This window comes from Schistocerca cancellata, chromosome 2, assembly GCF_023864275.1.
Source record: "Schistocerca cancellata isolate TAMUIC-IGC-003103 chromosome 2, iqSchCanc2.1, whole genome shotgun sequence".
Lineage (NCBI taxonomy): Eukaryota > Metazoa > Arthropoda > Insecta > Orthoptera > Acrididae > Schistocerca > Schistocerca cancellata.
The window spans coordinates 43,394,425-43,419,718 of record NC_064627.1 but is presented as its reverse complement, the minus strand read 5'-3'; the positions used below and the strand labels follow the sequence as shown (position 1 = coordinate 43,419,718).

Here is a 25,294-nt window from a genome sequence, read left to right as displayed (position 1 = left end):
GTTTGGACAAGAAGAGAATAGCAGCTTTCGAAATGTGGTGCTACAGAAGAATGCTGAAGATTAGATGGGTAGATCACATAACTAATGAGGAGGTATTGAATAGAATTGGGGAGGAGTTTGTGGCACAACTTGACAAGAAGAAGGGACTGGTTGGTAGGATATGTTCTGAGGCATCAAGGGATCACAAATATAGCATTGGAGGGCAGCGTGGAAGGTAAAAATCGTAGAGGGAGACCAAGAGATGAATACACTAATCAGATTCAGAAGGATGTAGGTTGCAGTAAGTACTGGGAGATGAAGAATCTTGCACAGGGTAGAGTGGCATGGAGAGCTGCATCAAACTAGTCTCTGGACTGAAGACCACAAAAACAACAACAACAACATATTCTTTTGTTGTCGTTGTCTAATTCAGCGAAGCTATTTGTAAGCTTCCCCTTAAACTGTTTATTCAACTCCTCCTCCTGTTTTAGCCTATTCACAACTACTCCTTGGGTTCTTTTACCACTGATGTTCTTACTTGGTGGTTTTGGTAGTGATTTTTACATCTTTATTAGCACAAAAGAATGGTCTGATCCTATCTCAGCGCCTCTCATTGTCCTAACATCTGTTATTGCCTTTGTATGTTTTTTCCTATCAAATCATGGTCTATTTGATTCCTAGTTCATCCATCCAGTGAGGCCCATGTTGCTTTATGTATGTCTTTATGGGGGAATGATGTACTTGCTATATTCATGTTTCTAGCTGTGGCGAAGTTGATAAGCCTCATACCATTATCATCTGATTCAGTGTGAAGGCTGAACATGCCTATAGATGCTTGTCATTGTTGTTCTTGTCATATTTTGGCATTTGTCTCCCAGCCCAATTCTGATGTTGTACTGTGGTAATGTGGAGTACAACTGGTCTAAGGTGTCATAGAATTCGTCTTTTATGTCCTCCTCCTCAGTTTGGGCATTGACACTTATTAATGAGATATTTCTATATTTGCCTATGAATCGGATGTGATATATTCTTTCATTGACATTTTTTAGTGTCATCACATTGGCCATTATATTGTTATGAACTGCAAATCCTGCCCAAAATATATGGTGGCCCTGCTTGTTACCACTGTAAATGATCATATAGTTTTTCTCTCTGTGAATACTTTGTCCAGGCCATCTTATCTCTTGCAAGGCTGTAATATCCATCTTGTACTCTGTCAGTTCGTCATCAAGTATCTTTGTCTGTCATGCAGCGTACAGTGTTTTTATGTTCCATGTACCTATTCGTAATCCTTCATTTATAAGCCTGGATCGTTTTCCGTTATATCCATTCCAATCCAAGGCAGGCCATGAGTATATAGGAACCTGTCAGTTTTTGTACAATGTTGGATGGTTAACTCAAAGATTAACCCTCCCACTTTATCTGGCCATGGGACTGGCTGGAACGCTAGTGTTACCAATGACCTAAAAATATATCCTATTTCATATGTGTGGTTTAATTAAGAACCTCCCCATGTACAAAACCATTAGCATCTTTCATGACTATGATACAAGATCAAAATACGACTTGAGTGTAGTACAAAATGGGGTACACAGCTGTAGCACAATGGCGTTTAAATGCTCTCCCATAGGACATAAAAAATTTTACCAGTGTAATGCCATAATTTAAGAGCAGCTAAACTGAAGAATTATCTTCTGGAAAACTCTTTTTACTCTCTTGATGAATTATTAGATGTAAATATTTGCACAATGTCACTTAGATATTACGCCTTGTACTTGTAATATTTGATATTACCACATTTTAACTGAACATAACCTATGTCAGCAGGAAATTTTCGCTCAGCCTAATGATGTACTTAAATTCTAGTAAATATGTAATATGGAATAATTGTATTTTATTATTTAATTGCTTTATACCTCCGTTTCACTGTAGGAAATGCCGAAGCTGGTAATTACTAGCATATTTTGTTCCTATGCACATTTTATAATTTGTGTCTATTAGCATTTGAAATTTGTTACATATAATCATGACTGGTTCCATATCTGTTGTACATTTGATCAATGGAACACGAAGAAATAAATGCCATAAATTTCCATACTGGTATCATCAAGAACTAGTAGTCCACGTGCCAAGTTACTATAGGCCTATAGTACCCACATAATAGTTTTTATTCGTATTGTTATAGTAAATGTTTTTGTGCTTTTACTTTTCTGAAATTCTTAACGATGTCGCTGAAATCTATTGCATTTGAAACTTTCCCGCTGATAAAATGGAAAGATTGGCCAGTCCTTCTTGACTCACTGTAGAGCGAAAATAATTTAAATTAGTTTAAAACTTCTCTCTCATGGTGCGACCAAGGCATGTTTACTCAAGAAGTACTGGGTTATAAGTGATGCATGGTAATTATCCTCTGACATTCCAGTTAGTTATAAACTGAAGGATTTGTTGGACTCGCTCGTATCGGCTGCCTAAGATACCTTTTTGCAGCATACGCCCCTTATCAGACATATCATAAATTTCTATCAAATTCTCCACTGCCACAGCCAGAGGATCATCAGAATAAATCTTGTTTAAATAGTCTACAAACTTTTGGTGATTTACTTCACGACGATGCATCGTTGTGACAGTTCGTGTATAAATCCGTGTATGTATTCACACTCTGACCGATGGACTTCTTGAGTCGATAATCCAGGGCCATGAGCTAATTCAACCGGCATTTTTTTTTAATTACCTTCTGTCTTCCTAGTCGGTAAGTGTTAATGTCACTATCACTGCATTTTTTAGTGCCAAAAGTAATAACGTCATCAAAGACTCATTCAGGGCTTTTAATTTGGCGAGTCCTTAATCCAAAGTCAGTTTCGGAGACTGTAGACAGGCGCTATAGTTGGACTATGTCTACTTTCTCCAATACCGCGTGCAAAAAGTTGAGTCAGGTCAAGAAGTTAGTCACACACAACTGGAAGGAGCAGGTTTGCTGCAGAATAGTATCAAGGTTTGCCTTGGATGGATCTCCATACCCTTATTTTCCAAAGTGCTCACAATTGTTTCCACTTTTCTTTTTTGACTGACTGAATTGTAATGAGCACTCCAGCGAGTATCAGAAAAAAACACGTTTCCAACTTATTCCTTTTTGTTTTCTCTGCAAGTAATTCCCATGTATATGTAGAAGACGAGAAGCATTGAACTTCTCGCCAGTTCAAAAATAGTTGACGGTTGAGGAAACATTAGAATCCATGAGCTCCACAAAGAGTTTGTGAATAATTATCACAGTTATTAAAGAGAAATTTTGACAGACGTCTCGAATTTTTCGGTGTACTCATCTATGTATACCTGACAATGACTCGGCATTGTCATAACTAGTAATGCGGCGTAAGTGTGATAACAAGCAGAAGTGGAAACAGACGTCAAAAGCCAATTTTAGTGGAAGTGTATATATTAAGAAAAATTAACAATTCTTTACGAGACACTGTTTTTTATTATATTAATGCTTAACATTTATCAATGGAAGATTATGTGTAACAAAAAGTAATTTTGCCGCTTTTTCACCTGCAATCAATTTCGATGTTCTTCGTATATGAGGGCAGCCCCACTGAATAACTGTTCACTGGCTACCCTACTGGTAGACGCTGACATAGCCTATAATGGCAACAGATGGTAGTGTATGTGTCTCCTTTTGCTTTCCACCACATTAGCGGACCAGCCTTTAGAGGAAGTCTCTTTTTCTTTTTTGTACTCTGATTTTGATGCTACAATCAAACCTATTAGATTGTCGGTTTCGTTAGTCGTAGTCGCGTCTTGCTTACCTTCGTTCATACGAATTCTAATGTTTGTAACGATGTTTCTAATTGAGACTCTGTGATTAAGCCACAACTTGTTGAAATCCGATTTTTCAATTTCAAATCGGCACCTTTTAGTTAGTAGGTATGCAATCATCTTGAGATGAGTTTGAATCTCTGTCTTTCATCATTATCATCATCAAATTTTGGGCTCAACTTGGTATGTGACGATGCCACTGACTTGTATAGCGGATCTAAATACGTTGTTATGGTGTACTTATCGTTTTTGGTATGTTCTTCTAATCTCATGGTTGAATTCAATTCATCACCTGATTTTCTTGTAAAATTTTGGAATTGTTCTGTAGTATCAGTTTTTGTTTTTCTTGCTGTAAAGTCGTCACAAGAACTTGAATTAACGTGAAAAACTCACTTGAAAATAGAGTTTCTAGTAATTCCTTCGAATAGTTTCGTTACTTCTAAATTTTTTTGAATATTTGTCCAGTCTCAGTGGAGGTCATCGTGATTTGATTTGAAAATAAGTACAGAATTAACGAATCCTTGAGCTCTGAAAATCGTTGCATCATATCGAAAATGCTGTTCCAGCTGGAAATAGAAGAAGTTAACAGGATTTTCGTAAAAACAGAACACTCAATACATATACAAAAGATACACCATAAAATTAAAATTCATTTATATACTGTATATTTAACCATATTTACTGTGTTGGGCAATTCTGAATGACAGATGAAGCGCAATGATTAAGGCATTCCCTTTGAATTTTTGCCTGCTCGGTTTGTGCGACCAAGGAATGATTTTAAGGGATGGATTTTTTTTTTCAGTTTGGCAGTAAGTAGTTGGAACCACCCCTGTGGTTCGAATACAGAGTTGTATCTGATGTATTCCACAATTCACATATCAAACCCAGACAACTGCAGTGCTTCAATCATGTTAAATACACGATTACAAACAATACAATGCACTGCTAGATGATTTATGCTCTATTCTTTAAGTATCGTTTCAAATATAGTCGATATTACGTCACCTATAAGACACCCAGTCGTGACTTAACATTTAAAAATTCGTTTGAAATGCCATGAGAAATCAAACTAAGTAATGAAATTCCGGAATGTAGAGCAGACTATATATGTCGGCTGCAAAAGATATTTTTTCAAATTCTTAAAGTAAATTTTTGACCTTTCTCGCCAGCTTATTGTAAAAGTTATCGCAGAAATACGAAGTAAAAAAAATCACGACCTTTCAGTTTATACTTTGGAAGAGCAGCATTCATTACTCTACGAAAGCCACCCTCGACAAAATTAAACTATAAGTTCTGGAGGGCAATCATTTCAGCAAACACACGATCCGTTTGTTGACACCTTACGTGTGAGGAATCCCAATAATTATTTACTTACAGACTTTGTTGCAATGTAAGTGGTTGTTGTTAAGCATCTTTGGCCGGAGTAAAAGAAACCTATAACGACACAATAAAAATAGTAAACTACCACAAGAAATTAAATACGTTAAAAGTAAAAAAAAATCAGTCTTGTTAAGTGGAACACGTCAGTAATTCGCAGCGAGTCCAGTTATAGAGACAATTGAAAATGAAACGCTTCTGAACCAACTTACAAATCACGCTGCAGTTTCTCAGTAGGGTGTTCATTTTTAAATACTGGATTTTATTCTCCATATTGGATACTAGGTTTTGATAACTGTACTTACAACCATTAGTGTTTATTTTAGAACGGATGTTGGTAAAGAAGTTACCGACACCTGGTATGCAATATGGAGCATAAAATGCAATAAATAAATTAACATCGTACTGAGTAAATGCAACGTGACTGGTGACTGGTTACGTGAGTGCCATCACTCTTCTATAGATAAATGGAAGTTGAAATTCTTAGAGAAGTTTTTTTAATGGAGTGCGTTAACTTTTTTAAGTGCTCACCTCAGACTGGATGAGGACTGGGAGGGAAAACGTGTTTAAATTTTGTGCAGTTCTGCCAACATACACACCTACGCAGCTTACGTAGTACAGTGATGTATTTATTCCGTGCTACACATTGTTAAATGCTTAAATCGTTAAGTGCTGGCAGCAACAAGAAAAGACACATTATCTGTCGACTTGTACCAACACGACCCGACCAGAATCGAGGGAGGGGTGAGATCTATAAAATGTTATCGTATTATGAATCATTCGGATAAAACAGTTTCGCAAAATCAGTGGACACAGCTCATCCTGCAATAATCGAACTATGTTATTCTTTATATTTATGTAATAACGTTATCGTATTGTGAATCATTTGGATAAAACAGTTTCGCAACAGTATTGGAAGCTCACCCTGCAATAATCGAACCATGTTATTTTTTATATTTATGTAATTATGTAGTCGGAACTATATTATTAGTACCGACTACATTATTATATACATATTGACTAACCTTTTGTTTCTTCGCCTCCACTGAAAGTTTGATAGTTTCATCTAACTTCTCAAACTCTGCAAATTTCTCGTATGTAATGATTTAAACCGGCCGGAGTGGCCGAGCGGTTCTGGGCGCTTCAGTCCGGAACCGTGCTGCTGCTACGGTCGCAATTTAGAATCCTGCCTCGGGCTTGGATGTGTGTGATGTCCTTAGGTTAGGTTTAAGTAGTTCTAGGGGACTGATTACTTCAGATGTTAAGTCCCATAGTGCTCAGAGCCATTTTGTAATGATTTAAGATGACTTCTATGCGGTGGTCGTACGCCCTTTTCGTGAATATACTTTTTCACGGATTTTGCATTTGGCACTCAAATCAATAACCTCAACGAAATAGGCCCAAATAACACTTGTTTTTGGTTTCATTATTGCACTCCAACACGACCCGACCAGAACCGAGGGAAGGGTGAGATCTTTAAAATGTTATCGTATTGTGAATCATTCGCGTAACACAGTTTCGCAACAGCAGTTCTGCCAACATACACTCCTGGTCTCTCTGTTATACAGCAGTGGGGAAAGCCGACAACCTTGTCTAACACCTCGTTCAATGCGGCTTCCTTCTGACCTTTCATTTCCAGTCCTTATCCTTACTTTCTGGTGTAAATATAGATTCTGTATAAGTCGTCTCTCTTTCCAATCTACTCCTTTCCTCTTCAAGATATCCATCAGCTTGTTCCACTGAACTCTGTCAAAAGCCTTTTCTGAATCTATAAAAACAGCAAAAATTTCTTTACCCCTTTCCATATATCTTTCCCCTATTGTTCTTAGCAGGCAAATAGCATCTCTTGTTCCTTTTCCTCTTCTAAATCCGAACTGCTTCTCTGCAATCCCTCTAGCCAGCTTGCCATATAACCTTCTATTCAACACTCTCAGCAAGACTTTAGCTGCATGAGAAATTAGGCTGATGGTCCGGTGCTCTTCACATTTTTTAGTATTTCTCTTTTTCTCTATTGGTATCATAACTGTTGCAGCGAAGTCCTCAGACCATTCCCCTTTGTCATCTATTTCATTACAGAGGTAGACTATATCTTTTCTTGCCTTGTTTCTCAGACTCTTCAATGGTTCTACTGGCAAATCATCTATTCCACATGCCTTCCTATTCTTCATCTCCTTCAGTGCCTTTTCTACTTCTGCTCCCAAGATGGTAAATCCCTTTCCATCTTCCAGCACATATTGCTCCTCTTCAACCTTAATTTCGCTTTCCATTTTATCCCCCTTATACAGACATTAAATATATTCTTGCCATCTGTTCAAAACCTCCTGTGGTTCTTCTGTTAGAGTACCATCCGCTCTTTCTATTTCCATGTTATTCCTCTTTGTTTTATATTCAAAAACTATCTCACTAGCCAGTCTATACATCATTTCATACTTTCCCTCTCTCCATTTTCTCTATTTCATCGCATTTCCATTTTTCTCTTGCTTCTTCATTTTCTCTTATTAATTCATTATTCAGTTTCCTGTACCTCTTTTTGCCTTCTTCAGTTTCTACACTTTTCCACTTTCTGCGCTCTTCCATCTTTTTCAACATGTTTTCTGTTATCCATTCTTTCCTGGTGCTTTGGGATACTCTAATTCCTAGTACTACTGTGGCAGAGTCCCTGAGTCCTTCCCTCATTTTTATCCACTTGTCATTAACACTTTCATCAACACTACCTCTTTGCCATTTTTCCATAAATCTGTTCTCCAAATCTGATGCCTTTCCTACCTCTTTAAGTCTTTCTATATTTAGTCTTTCCTTTGCTTTACCTCTCCAGACTTGTTTCAACTTCACTTATATCTCTCCCATCACTAGATTGTGGTCTGAATTTATATCCGCTCCTGGATAAGCTTTAGCATTCTTCAAACAGTTCCTAAACCTTTTTTGTATCAGGATGTAGTCCAGCTGATATCTTTCCCTATTCAAATTTGAATCCATGTGTAACGTCTCCTTTTGTGGTGTTCAAATAATGTGTTACCCACTGCTAATGAATTTTCTTTACAGAAACTAATTAGTCGTTCACCTCTCTCATTTCTTATTCCTAATCCAAATTTTCCTACTGAATCTTCATCTCTTCCTTCACCCACCACTGCATTCCAGTCCCCCATGATGATAATGCAGGCATTTCTATTTTCTTTCTCTATGAGTTCTTGTATTTTCTCATAATATTCTTCCACTTCCTCATCTCTGTGCTGGCTGGTTGGCATATATACCTGTATTAATACCAAATCTACCCTTCAGTTGTATCATCAGTCTTCCATCAATATATTGTACCTTCATTACCTTATATTTCAACTTTCGCCCTATCAGTATTCCTACTCCGTCTTCACTACTCTTGATTTCCCATGAGTAAAAGAGTTTATAATCTCCACTTTCTATCTCCCCATTCTCTCCCCATCTCATTTCACACAAACCGAGGGCATCTAATCTGTTCCTTTTCATCTCCTGTTTGCATTCTCTAGCTTTCCTGCTTGCAGAAGTGTCCTCACATTCCATGTTCCAATCCGTATCTTTCCTCCTTTCACTGTCCCTTTCTTCCTTTCAGATATGTCTACTCTCAATGTGTTCCCCTCCCAGAGATCTGAATGAGGGGAAGTTTTAACTCCGGAATCTTTCACATGTAGAGACATACCATGTACTTACGACAACATAGTTCAAATTGATTGCCCTCGTTGTTATTCTTCAATTCGTTTGATGTTAGGTTTCTGAAATAAATTGCCACATAATTTCCCTATTGTACGGGTCTGTTACTTGTTTCGTACTGAAGCCGCCATAGAACGAGCGTAGTGCATTCCTTTTAGGTGCTGAGTAACTGGATAAAAATTATTCAGCAGAAATAAACCTTGCAAAACTTTTTTCAATGGTTAGTTCCGGCTTGTAAGGTCTAGATAACTCTGGTATTGAGCTTGATGTCTACAATTGGCAAAACCCTTTGCTTAAATCTAGTTGACTGTATTCTAGTTCATTTAATTCGATTTCCGTATTCACAAAATAAACTGTATAATAATTATATGTAACCTTTGAAAATGTAATTTTTAGAGTGTAATCGTTTGGTTAAAAAAAATTAATAAATCACTTACATACACATTTTTAAACTGTACTTGTAGCACACTCGTATAGATGTCGTAGTGTTAAAAACAGTTTCATGTAGAATAACTGCGTCTAGCAGACAACTGATTATCATTCAACAGGTCTCAAGTTTCATACAATATTTACAAAAATTCTAAAAATTCTGAAGACATCCACTGATAATTTCCATGGCCTGATAAGAGGTATGTTTATTTCTTACATACATATGGGGCCTGGAACTCCAAACTTGCTCTTATCTGCTGAACATATTTTGGCGATTAAAAATGGTCTGGTTCTGAGGGCCTTCAAATCTCGAAGCCCTCAAGATTTGGAAGCTCCCCAAGGCCAGACAACCTGGGAGGCCATCCACTCCATCTAGCCTGCCCACTTAATCAACCCCTGTGTATCCAGAAATCGTGGAATCAGCTGCCTGTGATGGCCCAATGGGCTAACGCACCATGACAATTTACCGGAGGTTACAGGTTCGAATCCTGTCTCGGGCATGGTTGTTTTGTCGTTGCTCTAATATGTAACGTAGTACAGAAAACAGTGAGATGGTGGTGGTAACAGAACAATGAAAGGCACTAGCCTGAGTGTTTTCAAAACATGCTGTTTGGGCATGTTCTGCACTGTCACCTGATAAACAAAGTAAGAGCCCACGGGATATCAGACCAGATGTGTGGCTGGACTGGAGAGTTTTTAGCAAACAGAACACAGCATGTTGTTATCAATGGAGAAACGTCTACAGACGTTAAGGTAACCTCTGGCGTGCGACAGGGGAGTGTTATGGGACCATTGCTTTTCACGATATATATATAAATGACCTAGTAGATAGTGTCGAAAGTTCCGTGCGGCTTTTCGCGGATGATGCTGTAGTATACAGAGAAGTTGCAGCATTAGAAAATTGTAGCGAAATGCAGGAAGATCTGCAGCGGGTAGGCACTTGGTGCAGGGAGTGGCAACTGACCCTTAACATAGACAAATGTAATGTATTGCGAATACATAGAAAGAAGGATCCTTTACTGTATGATTATATGATAGCGGAACAAACACTGGTCAGTAAAATATCTGGGAGTATGCGTGCGGAACGATTTGAAGTGGAATGATCACATAAAATTAATTGTTGGTAAGGCAGGTACCAGGTTGAGATTCATTGGGAGAGTCCTTAGAAACTGTAGTCCATCAACAAAGGAGGTGACTTACAAAACACTTGTTTGACCTATACTTAAGTATTGCTCATCAGTGTGGGATCCGTACCATATCGGGTTGACGGAGGAGATAGAGAAGATCCAAAGAAGAGAGGTGCGTTTCGTCACAGGGTTATTTGGTAACTGTGATAGCGTTACGGAGATGTTTAGCAATCTCAAGTGGCATACTCTGCAAGAGAGGCGCTCTGCATCGCGGTGTAGCTTGCTCGCCAGGTTTCGAGAGGGTGCGTTTCTGGATGAGGTATAGAATATATTACTTCCCCCTACTTATACCTCCCGAGGAGATCACGAATGTAAAATTAGAGAGATTCGAGCGCACACGGAGGCTTTCCGGCACTCGCTCTTCCCGCGAACCATACGCGACTGGAACAGAAAAGGGAGGTAATGACAGTGGCACGTAAAGTGCACTCCACCACACACCGTTGGGTGGCTTGCGGAGTATAAATGTAGTTGTAGACGTGCTGAGGTGTCCATTTAGTTCGTCAGCTGATCTCGACCTCCAGGCACTCTGTATTCCAACTTCCTCGGTTGCAGCCATCAACACGCTCATGAACACATTTTGGTCCTTTCGTGTAATGGACCCTTTTTTAAGTGAATACATATTGTACTTTGAACTGAGTGTTGCTATCAAGTTGGGACATTTTGCATCCAATGTAAGGATTATGTTGGATGGATCATAACACCCATTAAAATTGGTATGTTTTGTGAGAATTGGGACTAATAGCATAACTATTCCCCTCACTCGTCTTACTATCGTTGTGTTCTTCTTCTTCTTCTTATTCTTCTCATTATTATTATTATTAATTTTTTTCTGCGTCTGCATTGATATTATACGGTGACATTTCTTAATTAAAAACCTGTGATAACTCTGTAACTTTTACTAGTTTAATATTAATCTGCTTATAGACAGAGATATGCAGCCTGTTACATAATGTTTAAAAATATTTCCAGTCTTCAGTAACTATGTATGTAATGTTCCTTGAAACATCCTTGCAGCAATGACTCACTGACTTGACGCAGAACTATGCTTTGAAGGTTTTTCTTTGTGATGGGATTTATGGAACAAGATAAGTGTGTGTACGAATGAGTAAAAGACTAAAGTTTTTCTTTTTGTTTGTGTCTTTTATGGTTGTGCATTGGCTTTCCCGGCTTAGTAATTGATGATATTCACATAGAGTCTCAACATAATGTCATATTGACACAATATTGCATTGCTAGATAGTAATGCTCTTGAACAATGTATAGGTTTGTAATGCTTGTGGTTGATACCCAATGACTTATTCTTACTTTTGTTGCTTTCTCTATGGAAGAAAAATAATACTTCTTTGACTGTTTCCAATAGGCGCAGCTGGAGAGCACCCGGCACTACTCATCAGCTGTAAAGCTGAATGAAGTGTACATAGTTTCATCAGCAAGAACACCGATGGGTCCATTTCGAGGAAGTATGGCATCACTGACTGCTCCAAAACTTGGTTCAATTGCTGTACAGGTAAAAATAAATAAATTACATCTTTTACCCCCTACATACTAAACTAACAAAACTACTTTTGAAATTTAATATCTGAAAGACCCACACTTGACAGCAAATAAAGGGTTGAAGTTGAAATCTGAATTCTTTGCCATCCTACGTAGCAGCCAGTTGTATCAGCAGGCATTGTGTGCTATTCTTAAAACATATACATTCTTCGTAACTGCAAGCATGTGATGTTTTATTTCTGGGTGATTGAGCAGAAAATATTGGGTGTGATGTATGCTAAAAGACAAACCTATGGCTGGAAATAATGACTGATATAAATCTTGGCACATCAGTCCGAACAGTTAGTTGGCAAGTTGAAAATGCCCGTACATTGGTGGAATTAGACTTAAATCTCACCTTAGGGTTGCATAGCCAGTGTCATTTTGAATAAAATCATTTTGGGTATTGGCCCACGTCATTGTGAAACACTAAAACATATAAAATGCCAACTGGTGACTACAGTAAACAGGTTCAAATTGCTGTAGGTTGCAGTACTTCTGCAGAAATGTAGAGGCTTGCAGAAGATAGACTTTGTGGAGAGCTGCATCAAACCGGTCATTGGACCAAAGACAAGATCATGAGTATAGTACTGGGCAAAGTTTTTCTAATAGTTGATTGGTTGGTCAATTTGGGGGAGTTGGTGGCCAAATCACGAGGTCATTGGTTCCATCAGATTAGGGAAGGAGTGGGAAGGAAGTCAGCCACATCTTTTCAGAGAATCCATCCTGGCATTTGTCTGAAGCAATTTAGGGAAATCACAAAAAACCTAAATCAGAATGGCCTGACATTGGTTTGAACCATCATTCTCCCAGATGTGAGATCAGTGCGCTAACCACTGTGCCACCTCGCTCGGTGGTTTTTCTAATGGGTAAGAAATCATGTCCTGTTCTTTACTACTACTACTACTACTACTACTACTACTACTACTAAACATTATTACACTTGCTGTGGGAAGATTTGACTGCACATTTTTATATTGGATTCATGTATATCATATTGTACAATGTCAGTATGTATCGGAGCAATAATCACTCATTGTTTGAGCTGGAAGGATGTCTCGTACAGCAGAGTATTCCAACATGCGCTGATAGTGAGCATAGGTGATCGTAAAAGAAATCTGCAGTCCTGACTACACAATTAAAGAAGTTATCATTCACTTTCTTCTGCATTGTGTGTATGAGGGACTTAAAAAAAGCCGAAGGACTGTAAATAGAAACTTGTACCTTTATTTCAAAATGATTTCGAAAGTACTGCCGAGTGCTGTCGAGGCACTTGTCCCACTGTGACATAACCCAGTGAATGGCCATCTCGTAATATTTCTGGGGCTGTGTTGTGAACTAGTTCCAAACATAATGCTTGATGCCCTCGTTTGAGGTGACTTGTTTGCTTCTCAGAAAGGCTCTGCAAAAATAGCGTAATTGCAGGGAGGCAGGTACAAACTTTTATGTAAGTTGACTGAGGTCCTTCCATTTGAATGTCTGCAAGAGGTGCTCGGCTGTGTTTGCTGTATGAGACTATATGTTGTTGTGGACCAGAATGACCCTGTGGTTGACCTGCACCAGTCATTTCGATTTGATTGCTTTGAAAAGGGTGCCCAAACTTTATGAGTAATGTTACGCATTTGCTGTTGTCCCATTGCCTGTGGATAGCAGCAAACATTCATGCTTCAAGTGGAGACTGCAATTTTTTTTTACTTGGGTTTGTCGAAGTGGTAACACAGTGTCTCATCTGCAGTGACAGCTTGTGACTGTCACTCATTCCCTTGCTTGGCTTAATGCTGCAAGTGTTAGAGAGAGAGAGAGAGAGAGAGAGAGACCGACCGACACATTCAACATGCTCCGTGTGCTGGCTGGATACTGTGAAGCACCCATTAGGAGCACACTTTGTGAAATTTCGGTTGGTCCTTCATGGTTATGCGAACACTTCCGATACTCAGTCTGACCTTCATGCTAATGGCTGTTGTCATAGCTCAATGGTTCTGAATAATCCACCTGCTGGGCAATGAAATCAGTAATGGGGTTTGGTGTTCCAGATGTGCATCATTGGCTGAAGACATCCATCTTTCCTGGAATTTGCTGGGCAATGAAATCACTAATAGGGTTTGGTGTTCCAGATTGTGCATCATTGACGGAAGACATCCATCCTTCCTGGCATTGCTTGTGCCGTTACTTGCAGTGTAGACATGCAGGGGTGTCCATACACTTATGCCATTCTTCAATGACTTTTAATTCCTTGTATTCCTTCCGCTGTTATGCTGCACTACACCCCATTGCTCTTATGCTGAAGCCTCCTTTTCACTGTTTTCAACATGACTGAATGCAGCAGACTGTCAACACATGTTTGAATGTGTGCTATTGCCCGTGTAGCAGTGAGTTTGGGATCTCATTGCTCTTGTAGGGACCCCACCTTCTTCCGCAAGCAATAACATTTTTCTGTCCTTTTACCAGTTTTCATTTTAAGGCATCTGGCTCTTTTCTTTTTGAATGCATTTTGCATAAATCTACAAGGGCTATTCAGAAAGTAGGGAACATTTTGACATTAAAAAAAAAAACTAAGTGCAAGAAATACATTTTATTATATACATCTGAAAGAGCAACTGACATACTACTTTTCCACATAGTCGCCAAACTCATTGAGGCACTTATCGTAGTGGTGGACAAGCTTTGGAAGACCATCATAAAATTCTGTCACCTGAGACTTCAGCCAGTGAGTCACGCCCGCCTGGAGTTCCACGTCGTCATCAAAGCACTGCGTTGCAAGCCAGTGGAAGTTGCTTGGCACAAGATTGGGGCTGTAGGGCGGATGAGGGGAAAACTTCCCATATGAATGAATTAAGGAGTTCTTTAGTGCAGTTTGCTGTGTGAGGTTGAGCATTGTCACGCAAAAACAAAATTTTGGACGTCAGCTTTCCTTGGCGTTTGTTTTGAACTGCTCTTCTAAGGCTGTGCAAAGTTTGACAGTACTAGGTAGAATTTACGGTTGTTCCATGTTCGAGAAAATCAATAAGAAGCACACCTTGCCTATCTCAAAACACTGTCGCCATCAGCTTCCTTGCTGACAAGGTTTGCAAACATTTTCTTGGTTTTTGGGGGGGCTTTGTGTGCCCCCACTCCATGGACTGTAATTTTGTCTCGCAATTGACGTGTTTCATCCAAGTCTTATCACTGGTTATGATTTGATCCAGTAATGAATTACCACGTTTGTGGTGGGCCTCCAGAAATGTCATACGTTGCCTCCATTCGCTGTTCTTTATGGTGCTCTGTAAGCATTTTGGGCACCCGACACACACAAAATTTGTGGTAGCCTAGCTTTTGAGTGACAATTTCAAACAAAAAAGGTCTGTGAAACTTGTGGAAAAGAAAGCGAAAGCTCCATTATTGTGAAGTGACAATTTTCAAGAATCATTTCATCAACTTTAGTGACATGATCGTCAGTCACAATGCTCGGGTGTCCACTCTTCTCTTCATCATGAACGTTGGTTCGGCCATTTTGAAACCGAAAGCACGATTTCTGGGTGGAACATTCACTCATCATTGTTTCCGCACACTTCACACAGTTCATGATAAATTTGTATAGATTTTAGGTTTTTTGGCAACAAAAACCATATCACAGACTGCATCTCAAAACTGGTGGGATATTTGATTGCAGCGCACATTTCAGATTCGAATATCGAAAAAACTGGACCTGCAGAGACGTTCCTGCTGTCACTGATGGATGCCAAGTGAGCATGCACATACCAAACTATACGCGATCGGTGTGCACTTAGTGGTGTCAGATGGAAACGTTCCCTATTTTCTGAATAGCCCTCTTATATGTATATCATTTCCAAAACAGATGCTGTTCGTGAGTTCTTGGATAAGTCTATGTGTTAGAGTAAGAACAAACGTGCTTTATGGAACATAGTACTTTATAGACAACACATAAGATACAGGTTGTGTGCAGCACTGAACTCCTTGCCTGGACAACAGTAATACAGGATAAAGAACAGTTCGAACACTTTTTTGCAATTGCTGAAATTATACTGTTCCTTTGGCGGCTCATCATAGTACGCCAGTGGTTTGACCCAGGTGGCCTCCCCATAAGTGACTGTATGGACACGCAACCTCTGAAATTGTGGGTGTCATGGGTGAAGGTACATCACTAGGTTTTTGACAATCATTTTTTTTTTCTTTCTGGGAGCTCCTAATGTAAATTGCCTCAGTGCTGTAAGGGGTTTCCTCTGGCTAAATTCTGTGTGTGTGTGTGTGTGTGTGTGTGTGTGTGTGTGTGTGTGTGTGTGCGTGCGCGGGGGGGACATGAAATAGAACAGTGTCTGTGATATTACTTCTGAGTGTAGACACTTCATATCTTGCACACTTCTGCACATCAATGGACAACCACTACATTCACCCCCTCCCTCAAGTGCTAATGAAATTGGTGATTGCATTTAACTTGGGGGTCTCAATTGTATGACAAAAAGCCTTGCTGCTGTGGAGCCATCACAGCACTTGATGTCCAGGGTGATGAGTGGTGGGGTGGCAGGTGACTCTGTGTTGTTCTTAGGTGGCAGGTGGCACGGCAGGTGATTTGTTTACATCATTGGAGGAAGTACTGGAGGCAGGTTTTTAGATGGTTGATGGAGATTATCTTGAGGGTACCCATAACATTGATCTTAAATGTTTTGCCATCTCTGCTAAGTACTGGGTATGGCACATTGTACAGTGGCTTCAAAAACTTGTGGATAGCCTTGTTCCAAACAAATACTGGATTGCACTTCGGCAGGTCAATTAAAATGTAGGGGTGGTGAATCTCTTGGTGCAGTAAGACAGAGCTGCCATATCTGTGAGCGCAGCTTGCTAACAAAATTGGAAGCATCGATGAGCATTGGGCATATTGCAAAGGAGCGCACTGTGCAGTCTGATTGGTTGCCCGTACAGAATGCTAGCTGCACTTGCTTTCAAATAGCATCTCAGTCTAACATTGGGACTCGTGCCATCGAAGGTATACATTAAACTGCTGATATAAGTGTTCTGCCAAACCACTCACTGCCAGGTAATATGTGCTTCATACCTAACCGGGAAGCTTATGCCTTGAACAGATAGGCCCACAGCTCGTGGTCTCGCAGTCACATTCTCGCTTCGCAAGCACGGGGTCCCACATTCGATTCCCAGTGGGGTCAGGGATTTTCATCTGCCTCGAGATGACTGGGTGTTTGTGTTATCCTCATCATTTCATCATCATTCATGAAAGTGGCGAGATTGGGCTAGGCAAAGGTTGGGAATTTGTACGGGTGCTGATAACCGCGCAGTTGAGCGCCCCACAAACCAAACATCATCCTCATTGAACAGATAGGATTCAAACTGTTGGTGGTAATATGCGATGGTATGCCAGTACAGGTGATCCATCCCCAAAAGAGAAAGAGCATGGTTGTGACTGTCTCAGCTGTGATGTCAGACATACGAAAGACCTCAGGCCAGTTAATAAATTGGTTGATGGTAGTGACACAGCAGGGCATCCTTCAGATTAAGCAGCAGTCCAATGTTGTCTATATGGACATAGTCAAATCCCTGGTTAGTTGGAACGAATGTGCCAAGCGGTGAACAATATTGTGAGTGATTTTATTTCACTGACGGACCTTGCATTGGTGAAGAAATGCCTTACTGTCTCTGCTGGTGTTAGGCTACATGAAAGTTCGTTTGAGCAAGTGTGGTGTAGCACAGTCCCCAGGATGACATAGGTTGTGCAGGGACGTGATTGCCTACTGTTGAAAGCCAACGGTCACAAATGGCTATATCTTCGAGCTGGAGATGTCACAGTGCAACAGCACATTCATTGGCAGCACTTGGATACAGTGGGGCAGCAGACTGGATAGCCATGCCAATTAATCTTGATGCTCATTGTCAGATTGTTGCACCCAGGGTAGTGCCTCATAGTAGACAGCACCTGAAATCACATGTATGGAAGAGACAGCATCTGCTGGGACATTAAATTCTCCCTTGATGTTGACAGAGTGGGTTGTGAACTGTTCAATGAAATCCAAGTGGTGATGCTTGTCTGGACATTAACAGGAGGCATATGTCCCATGGTATGTGGTTTGTGAAAAAGTAAAATTTGACCTTCAAGTATGTGCCTGATTTCCTAATTGAAGTGCCACATACAGCTGACAATCGTACATAGACCAGCTCTGTTGTGATGGGACAACATTTTGCTGTATAACGGCAAGGGTTGCCACTCTTGATCTATGTGTTGTTGTAGCATAGCACCTATTGCTCTCGCCAACATGTGGGTCAGAGTGCAGTAACAAAGCAGCCTTGGTGATAGCAGTCTTCACATTGTTGTAAGCTGTCTCAGTTTCATTATTCCACAGCAATTTCTCACTTGGTCTAGGTGAGCTGCACGCAGTGATGATGGAAATCCGTAATCTGTGAAAATGGTCGTAATTCATTAACAGTCACAGGTTGCAGATAGTTGACTATGGAACCTAATTTCTATTATGCAGCCAGATTCCATGGGCATTGATTGTGAAGCACAAGAAGCAGACTTCTGAAGCTCTGAAGACACATTTTGAGGGATTAATAAGTCCATGTGAATGAAGGCATGTAAATATCTGATACAGATGTTCCAGATGTCTGGCATTGGTACTGAACGTGATTAGTATGTTATTAGTGTATACATAGCAAAAATCTAGATCTTGTGTCACCTCATCCATAAAATGTTGAAATGTCTGTGCGGCATTGCATAAGCCATGCCGCATTCTTATACATTTGAAGAGGCCAGAGTGGTGATCGATGTTTTTGCTATGTCTTGTAATGATACAGGTACTGGTTAGTATGCACACGCAGTGTCGAAAGTGGAGAAGGTGTGCTTGCTGCAGATGTTTTATGTCTCCAGTATGCTGAATGTTAGTGATCAGGGATTTTCCTGGCGCTGAGCAGCTGGTAGTCACCACACTAACGCCATCCTTTCGTCTTTTTGGAAACAACATGTATCAGTGAGTCCTAGCTGCAGCTTGCTTGTCAGCAGATCCCTTTGCGCAAGCATGAAAGACAATTCTTATTAGCCATTTTCAGCTTCTGTGGTGTCAAGCAGCGAGGTTGAGTGTGGATGGTTGGTCTTGGAGTCCTCAGGATATAATGTATGTTGAATGGCATATTGATGCTAGCATAGTTAGTTGCTGGGTTTTCTCTTGGAACTGGTTTAGAAGTTCTACATAAGGAGAGTCACCACAGGTCATCTTTACAGCGATATTATCACATAATGTAAAAATGTATCAAGGAGATGACAATATCGAAGGACTGGTAGCAGACCACAAAATGGCAAAGTCAGTTCTGAGTATAGAATTTGTCACATTTTTTTAATGATAAACTGCCATTCCAACTTGCAACATAGACCTAGGTCAGTGAGCATGTCATGCAACCATATGTCTGTATTGCAGATCCATTAGTGGCAAAGAGGAGACAATCATCTCTGCTGTGGTTAGGCAGATGAAAGGATGGGTATATCAACACATCCACAGCTGTGTCTACCGAGACTGAAGCTTTGTGTAAAGGTCGGTGATTAACAGTTGTGCGGTAGCGTTCTCGCTTCCCACGCCCGGGTTCCCGGGTTCGATTCTCGGGGGGGTCAGGGATTTTCTCTGCCTCATGATGACTGGGTGTTGTGTGATGTCCTTAGGTTAGTTAGGTTTAAGTAGTTCTAAGTTCTAGGGGACTGATGACCGTAGATGTTAAGTCCCATAGTGCTCAGAGCCATTTTGATTAACAGTTGACGACTGCTGATCAGAAAGCCAGTTGGTGTCATTACTGACTTTCTACTGCATTTCTTATTTCACTCAAAGGACTGAATTTCTGTGCTTGAGAACCAAACCACCTGTGGTACCATAAAACTTTTGTTGACAAATGTGATCAGCTGTGTTTCGTTGATGAGTGGTGTCACTGCTGTCAGCGATTGGAATGCTGTGTTTGTAGTGCAGAAACTTGTGCTGTGCCTCTATTGATGTAATAACAGCGACTGACTGTGAGCCAACAGCTACTACCACTGAGGATGGGTACATCTCTGCTATGCAATCTGAGGTTTGCACTAGCACCTGTAGATCTCCAGCACATACTGTGAGAATATTGTGTGTGTCTGGAGAGAGATGTGACAACCAGATGTTTCTCAGGATGTCCTCATTAATGGCATTGCTTATTGCTATCCGTAACCGGCACAACAGCTGCGAGGGAGTGAGGTCTCATAACTAATCTGTTCGCAGCAACATGTCAAGATACTTTGCCTCAGATTGTGAAAAGTGAGTGGTCAGGACATTCATAAGAGTCATATATTGGTCAGTGATCGTAGGTGAGGTCAGAATATCTTGCACCTTGATAGTCATATCTTCATTTTATCACAGTGACAATATAGCCATACTTGGTTTCGTCAACCGTGTTACTGGTGAGCACAAAAAGCTGCATGAAACATTGAACTGTGTTTTGTTGCCAGAAAGGCATTGGATTAATAATGACTCAGTTAATCAAAGCATTCGGGGGGGCATGTTGATGGACAGTATTGAGTTTGACAATGCTACCACTCAGTATGCAGACGGCATGTGGTGCGTGACATGGCTGGCACAGTAGACTGGTGCTTCATGTTCAAAACAAGTTAGTGATGTAGTACAAGGATAGCGTGTGGCACAGCTGGTGTGGTTGGTTTGCTCTTGATGTTCAGAATGGAACAGATATCACGTCAGTTGATGTCAGTTGTCACCTGAGATTACATCGATTAGCATGTAAGATCATGTCAGTATCACCAAAATGTTGCAGTTCAGGTTGAATAAACTTTATTGTGTACATTGCAGTCCAAGAATTCAGTAACAACAAGATCAATAATGGAAAAATTATCAAAAGGCAAAGCATAAAGCAATGTCAGCGGAAGTGTAAATACTTTACATCCTGCATGCTACTACACACTGCTGCACAACCACTACGGAGCTATTAGAAGCTAATTTCTACATTTCTGCATTATTAGAGACTCCTGCATTAGGCATAACTTGTTTTAAAACTACCAGTTGTGGTTTTTCTCAGGCTATCTTCCCTTGTAATGTTCCTTCTGGAACTTTTTACAAGGAATTGATTGTACCTTTCTTGGCAAATCTATTTGTGTCGTCTTTGCTATATTGTTCTCATAAATTACCTTTCTTCTCCAGTTATTTGCAGTACTATTGGGTTGATGGTTTTGCTCCACTAATTTTTTGTTTTATGTCTTCTGTGGTTCTTCCATCTGCATTTATCTTAGTTCTTAAATATTTATGTGATCTTGTTTGTTTCTTATTTTATTTTCTCTAATTGTGATGTTTCTTTCTTCCAGTTCCTTGGAGCACATGAGTAATTTTTTTTTTTTTTTTTTTTTTTTTTTTTTTTTTTTTTTCCCCACTTTGTACTCATTCCTTAGTACTGTGTCCAAAAAACGTTTTGGGCATATCTTTCATCTGGAGCTACCACAGCTATGTCATCTACAATCTAAGCATCTGTATTCTTTATCCATTTTTTTTTCTGATGCTTGTACAGTAGTATTTGCAGTCATTTACTGCATGTCCTATGTAGATGCTGAATAGGGATGAGCACAGATTGCTTCAGTGTCTAATGCCTGTAAGAATTCTAGCTTCTTTTTGTATACTTATCATCTTTACTGTTGCTATTTTTTCTTTGTATAGTATTTTACTTGTTCTTCTGCCTCTACATTCTTGTGTAATCATATTTAGAATTTCCATTAGTTTGTTCCAGTTGACAATGTTGGATGCTTTTCTGAGTAGCTGTGTAAATTCTTATGTTGACCCTAAAGCTTTCTTCAGTTATACTGCAAAGACAGGACAGCTTCTCTTGTGACTCTACCTTCTTGGAAGCCAAATTTATCTTCTGCTACATTGGCTTCAGTATTGTTTTTAATACGTCTGTGTATTATTCTTGTTATGCTCAAAGTCCTGTGACCTTTCCATGTGGCTATTATGTTTTTCTTTGGAATCTTTATTATGATACTTCTCCTAAAGTCTTCTGGGGTAATAATAGTTTCATATATATCAGTGAATGAGCCCTATATCAACTGTTATTTAGTACTTTTTAAAAAATTCTTCTTTTGCAATTTCAGGCCCCATTTTCATTTTTTGTACTTTATTTCCTTCTTCTGTTTCACTTAATTGTTCTGGCTTGTACAAGACACATCCAGAAAGTAAGTTTCCCCAATGTTGTTTCCTATAAAGTAGAAGTATTTAGCTGGGAAAATTTTGCATGTGCAGCAGATCTATGATGTAACAATCAAATGGCCATTGGGCAGGTCCTGCCCGGTGACAGTACTGCAGCAGCAGTGCTCTGAAATGTTGTCCCTTATTCATTCTCCTGCCACCTGCCAGGTTCGACCGGTGATGGAGTTCCCTAATGCATGAAACAGAGCACTTATCGAAATTGTCAGCTCCGTCAGGTCTACATCATGAGCTAACAGATGCTGCATCACTGGTGTAGGCTTTTTTCCAAAGGTTGTCAAAGTGTCATTGATGAAGAGCGCAGTGGGTGACTGTCCATCATCAATGATCACATAGCCGAGCTAGTGTGGTGGCACATCTTGGAGAAACGTCACTTCATGACTACAGAGCTCAGCAGCAATTTTCTGCAGATATCATGATCCTTGTTGCACAAAACTGCCACTGTGCACATGCTGTCCAAGAAATTGGGTGCCGAAAAACCTAACAGCCGAGCACGAAACGAAATGCTTTGGAGCAGCACTGACATTTCTGCAGCAGTTGCATTCCTTGACAGGACCATCACAAGCAATGAGACAGGAATTTCTCACTTGACCCTGGAAACCAAACAGCAGTCAATGCATTGGCATGAAAGTGGATCTCTGGTCAAGATGAAATTCAAACAGACTGTGTCGATGCAGAAAGTGATGTCCACAGCATTCTGGTACATGAAGGGTATTCTGCTTATTGACTTCATGTCCAGAGGTGAAACAGTGAATGCTGAGTGTTACTGTGAAACAATGCATAAACTGCAGCATGCCAAGAGGTGTGAAGTGATTACTGCAGGTATTGCGCTGCTCCATGACAATGCTCATCCCCATATGGCTTGGCGTGCATCAGATGTTTTGCAGAAGTTTGGCTGGGAGCTGTTTGATCATCCAGCATACAATCTTGATGTTGCTCCCAGCGATTCCCATCTTTTCTTGCACTTCAAGAAATTCCAATCCTCCGGCCAGCATTTTGACAATGGTGATGATCTGAAGGCAATTGCCACATTCTGGTTTCATTCACAGGTGGTAGACTTCTATGACGTACACGACAGAGGATGATATGACAAGTATCTCAATTATTTTGGTGACTATATCGAAAAATAGCTCAAATATTGCTGTACCTGAAGTTTTTCATGTAACTATATTGTTTTAAAAAATAAGGAAACTTATTTTCTGGATGCGGCTCATTGTACACCTCAATATATTATTCTCATCTGTTAGCTACATCCTCTTTTTCTAGAAGAATCCTTCCCTCTTTGGAGAGGACTGAATTATTGTGTTTTCATTTTCCGAAATGATTTCTTATCTGGTTGTGTTCCTTTACTGCATTTCCTTTTTGTAGTTTTCATACATTTCCTGCAGATTTTGTGATCATTTATCCATGGTTTCCTGGGTAAATTTTGCAAGAGACATATTGTGCCCTTTGTTGCCACTTCAATTTTTTTTAGATTTTTCCAAGAGTGGTTTGTAGTTTGACCTATGTTATCTTTGAGGAGTACTTTCACTGAATTTCTGTAGTTTTCTGTGGTACTCAATATTATTAATATATCTGTTACCCTTCTCTCAGTTTTTACTTTGAATCTCCAATTTATTTTCAGTTGCAGTTTATACTGCATTGCTGTTAGATTAAGATTGCTGCACATATCAGTTACAGGGTAAGATTTACTTTGTTTAATTTGATTTCTTTGTTTCTTATTGACAATAATGTAATCAATTTGATAGTGCCCTGTATCCTCTGGTTTTGGTGATGTATAATGTGTTCTTGGATGGTTCTAAAATAATGTTTTTGTGGGCACCAGCTGTTTCTCTGTGCAGGAGTCAAGTTGTCTTTGTCCTCTCTCGTATATGGCTCCTGTACCTTCTTGCCACTTCGGCTTCTTGTATGTCTCTTATGAGACACCCATTAAATGAAATTCTCTCTGTATTCCGCATATAGAAAAATCCTGTTTTCACATTCCTGCATTTTATGTTTTCCCACTTTTCATGTCCATATTTGTCGGTTTCAACAGAAGTCCTATTCTCTCTATACAATGCTTTCTTGTCATTAATGATTCCATGTTACAACATTTCCTGCATTATAAGTTATTTTTTAACATTGATTTTCATGTAGATTTCTGCAAAAATGCATTGTCCTCTTGCTCAGTCAGTCTTAGAACAAAGCAGAAAATGCATTATTGATCATGTAATGTAGCACTAGCACGGTAAGTGAGATATTCACTGTCATTGTGTTGGGTCAGAGCCACCAGTACTATATAGGGTCACAGTGTTTGGAATGGTGGGAAAGTATCCTGAGTCACAGCCTTAATGATGAACACAATATGATGAAAGTGATGAAGAAAGGAACATGCATTTGTGTGTATATATGTGTGTGTGTGTGTGTGTGTGTGTGTGTGTGTGTGTGTGTGTGTGTGTTTTAGCACTCAGCTGCTGCCTTCATGATAATCGCACAGGTACTGGCTGAGTGCTGACACACACAAATGCTTGCACGCAGGAAGATTCCCTCTTCATTCCGATCATGTCCAGAGGTGTAAATAAAACATGGAAGCAAAAGTCTTTTGCGAAACTACGTTACAAAGATATTCATCTTCCAATGTGGGATGTGTTGATGAGCATTATAAAATCTGTAACACAATATTTACTAAAACACTTGAGTTCACAACTCTTCATAAACAGAGAACAGTAGGCATGAAATCTACAACTTGTTGTGTTTCCTATGCTTTCCTTTATTTCACACTTTCCTGTATTTTACTCTTTTTTGAGACATTCTGCAGAAAAGTGTAAAAAGCATGTTTTACTGTATTGAAGTTGTTCATTCACTTCTTGTGTTTCATCATAATTGTATCCAGATGATGGTTATGTTGTCATATTTAAATAGCTTCTTTTATTTAATTGTGTTCTTATCTTAGTTACTATGTGTCATTAACCCACCTCTGAGACACACTCCACTTGGAGATACAAATGGAGTACTATTTTACCTCCAAGAACTTTAGTACCAGAAGACTACATGACAGACAAAGGTGGTTTTCTGCATTGAGCTGGTTATGAGGTACCTTCTCCT

At 39.7% G+C, this 25,294-nt stretch overlaps 1 protein-coding gene across 1 annotated transcript in view; it reads left to right on the top strand.

Moving 5' to 3' along the window:
* The window catches only part of LOC126161317 (acetyl-CoA acetyltransferase, mitochondrial), a 115,747-nt gene that overhangs the window by 32,552 nt on the left and 57,901 nt on the right, over positions 1-25,294 (top strand). Inside the window, exon 2 of the mRNA XM_049917068.1 lies at positions 11,827-11,973. Within this exon, the coding sequence (XP_049773025.1) occupies positions 11,827-11,973 (147 nt within the window). The remainder of the gene's footprint in view (positions 1-11,826; positions 11,974-25,294) is intronic.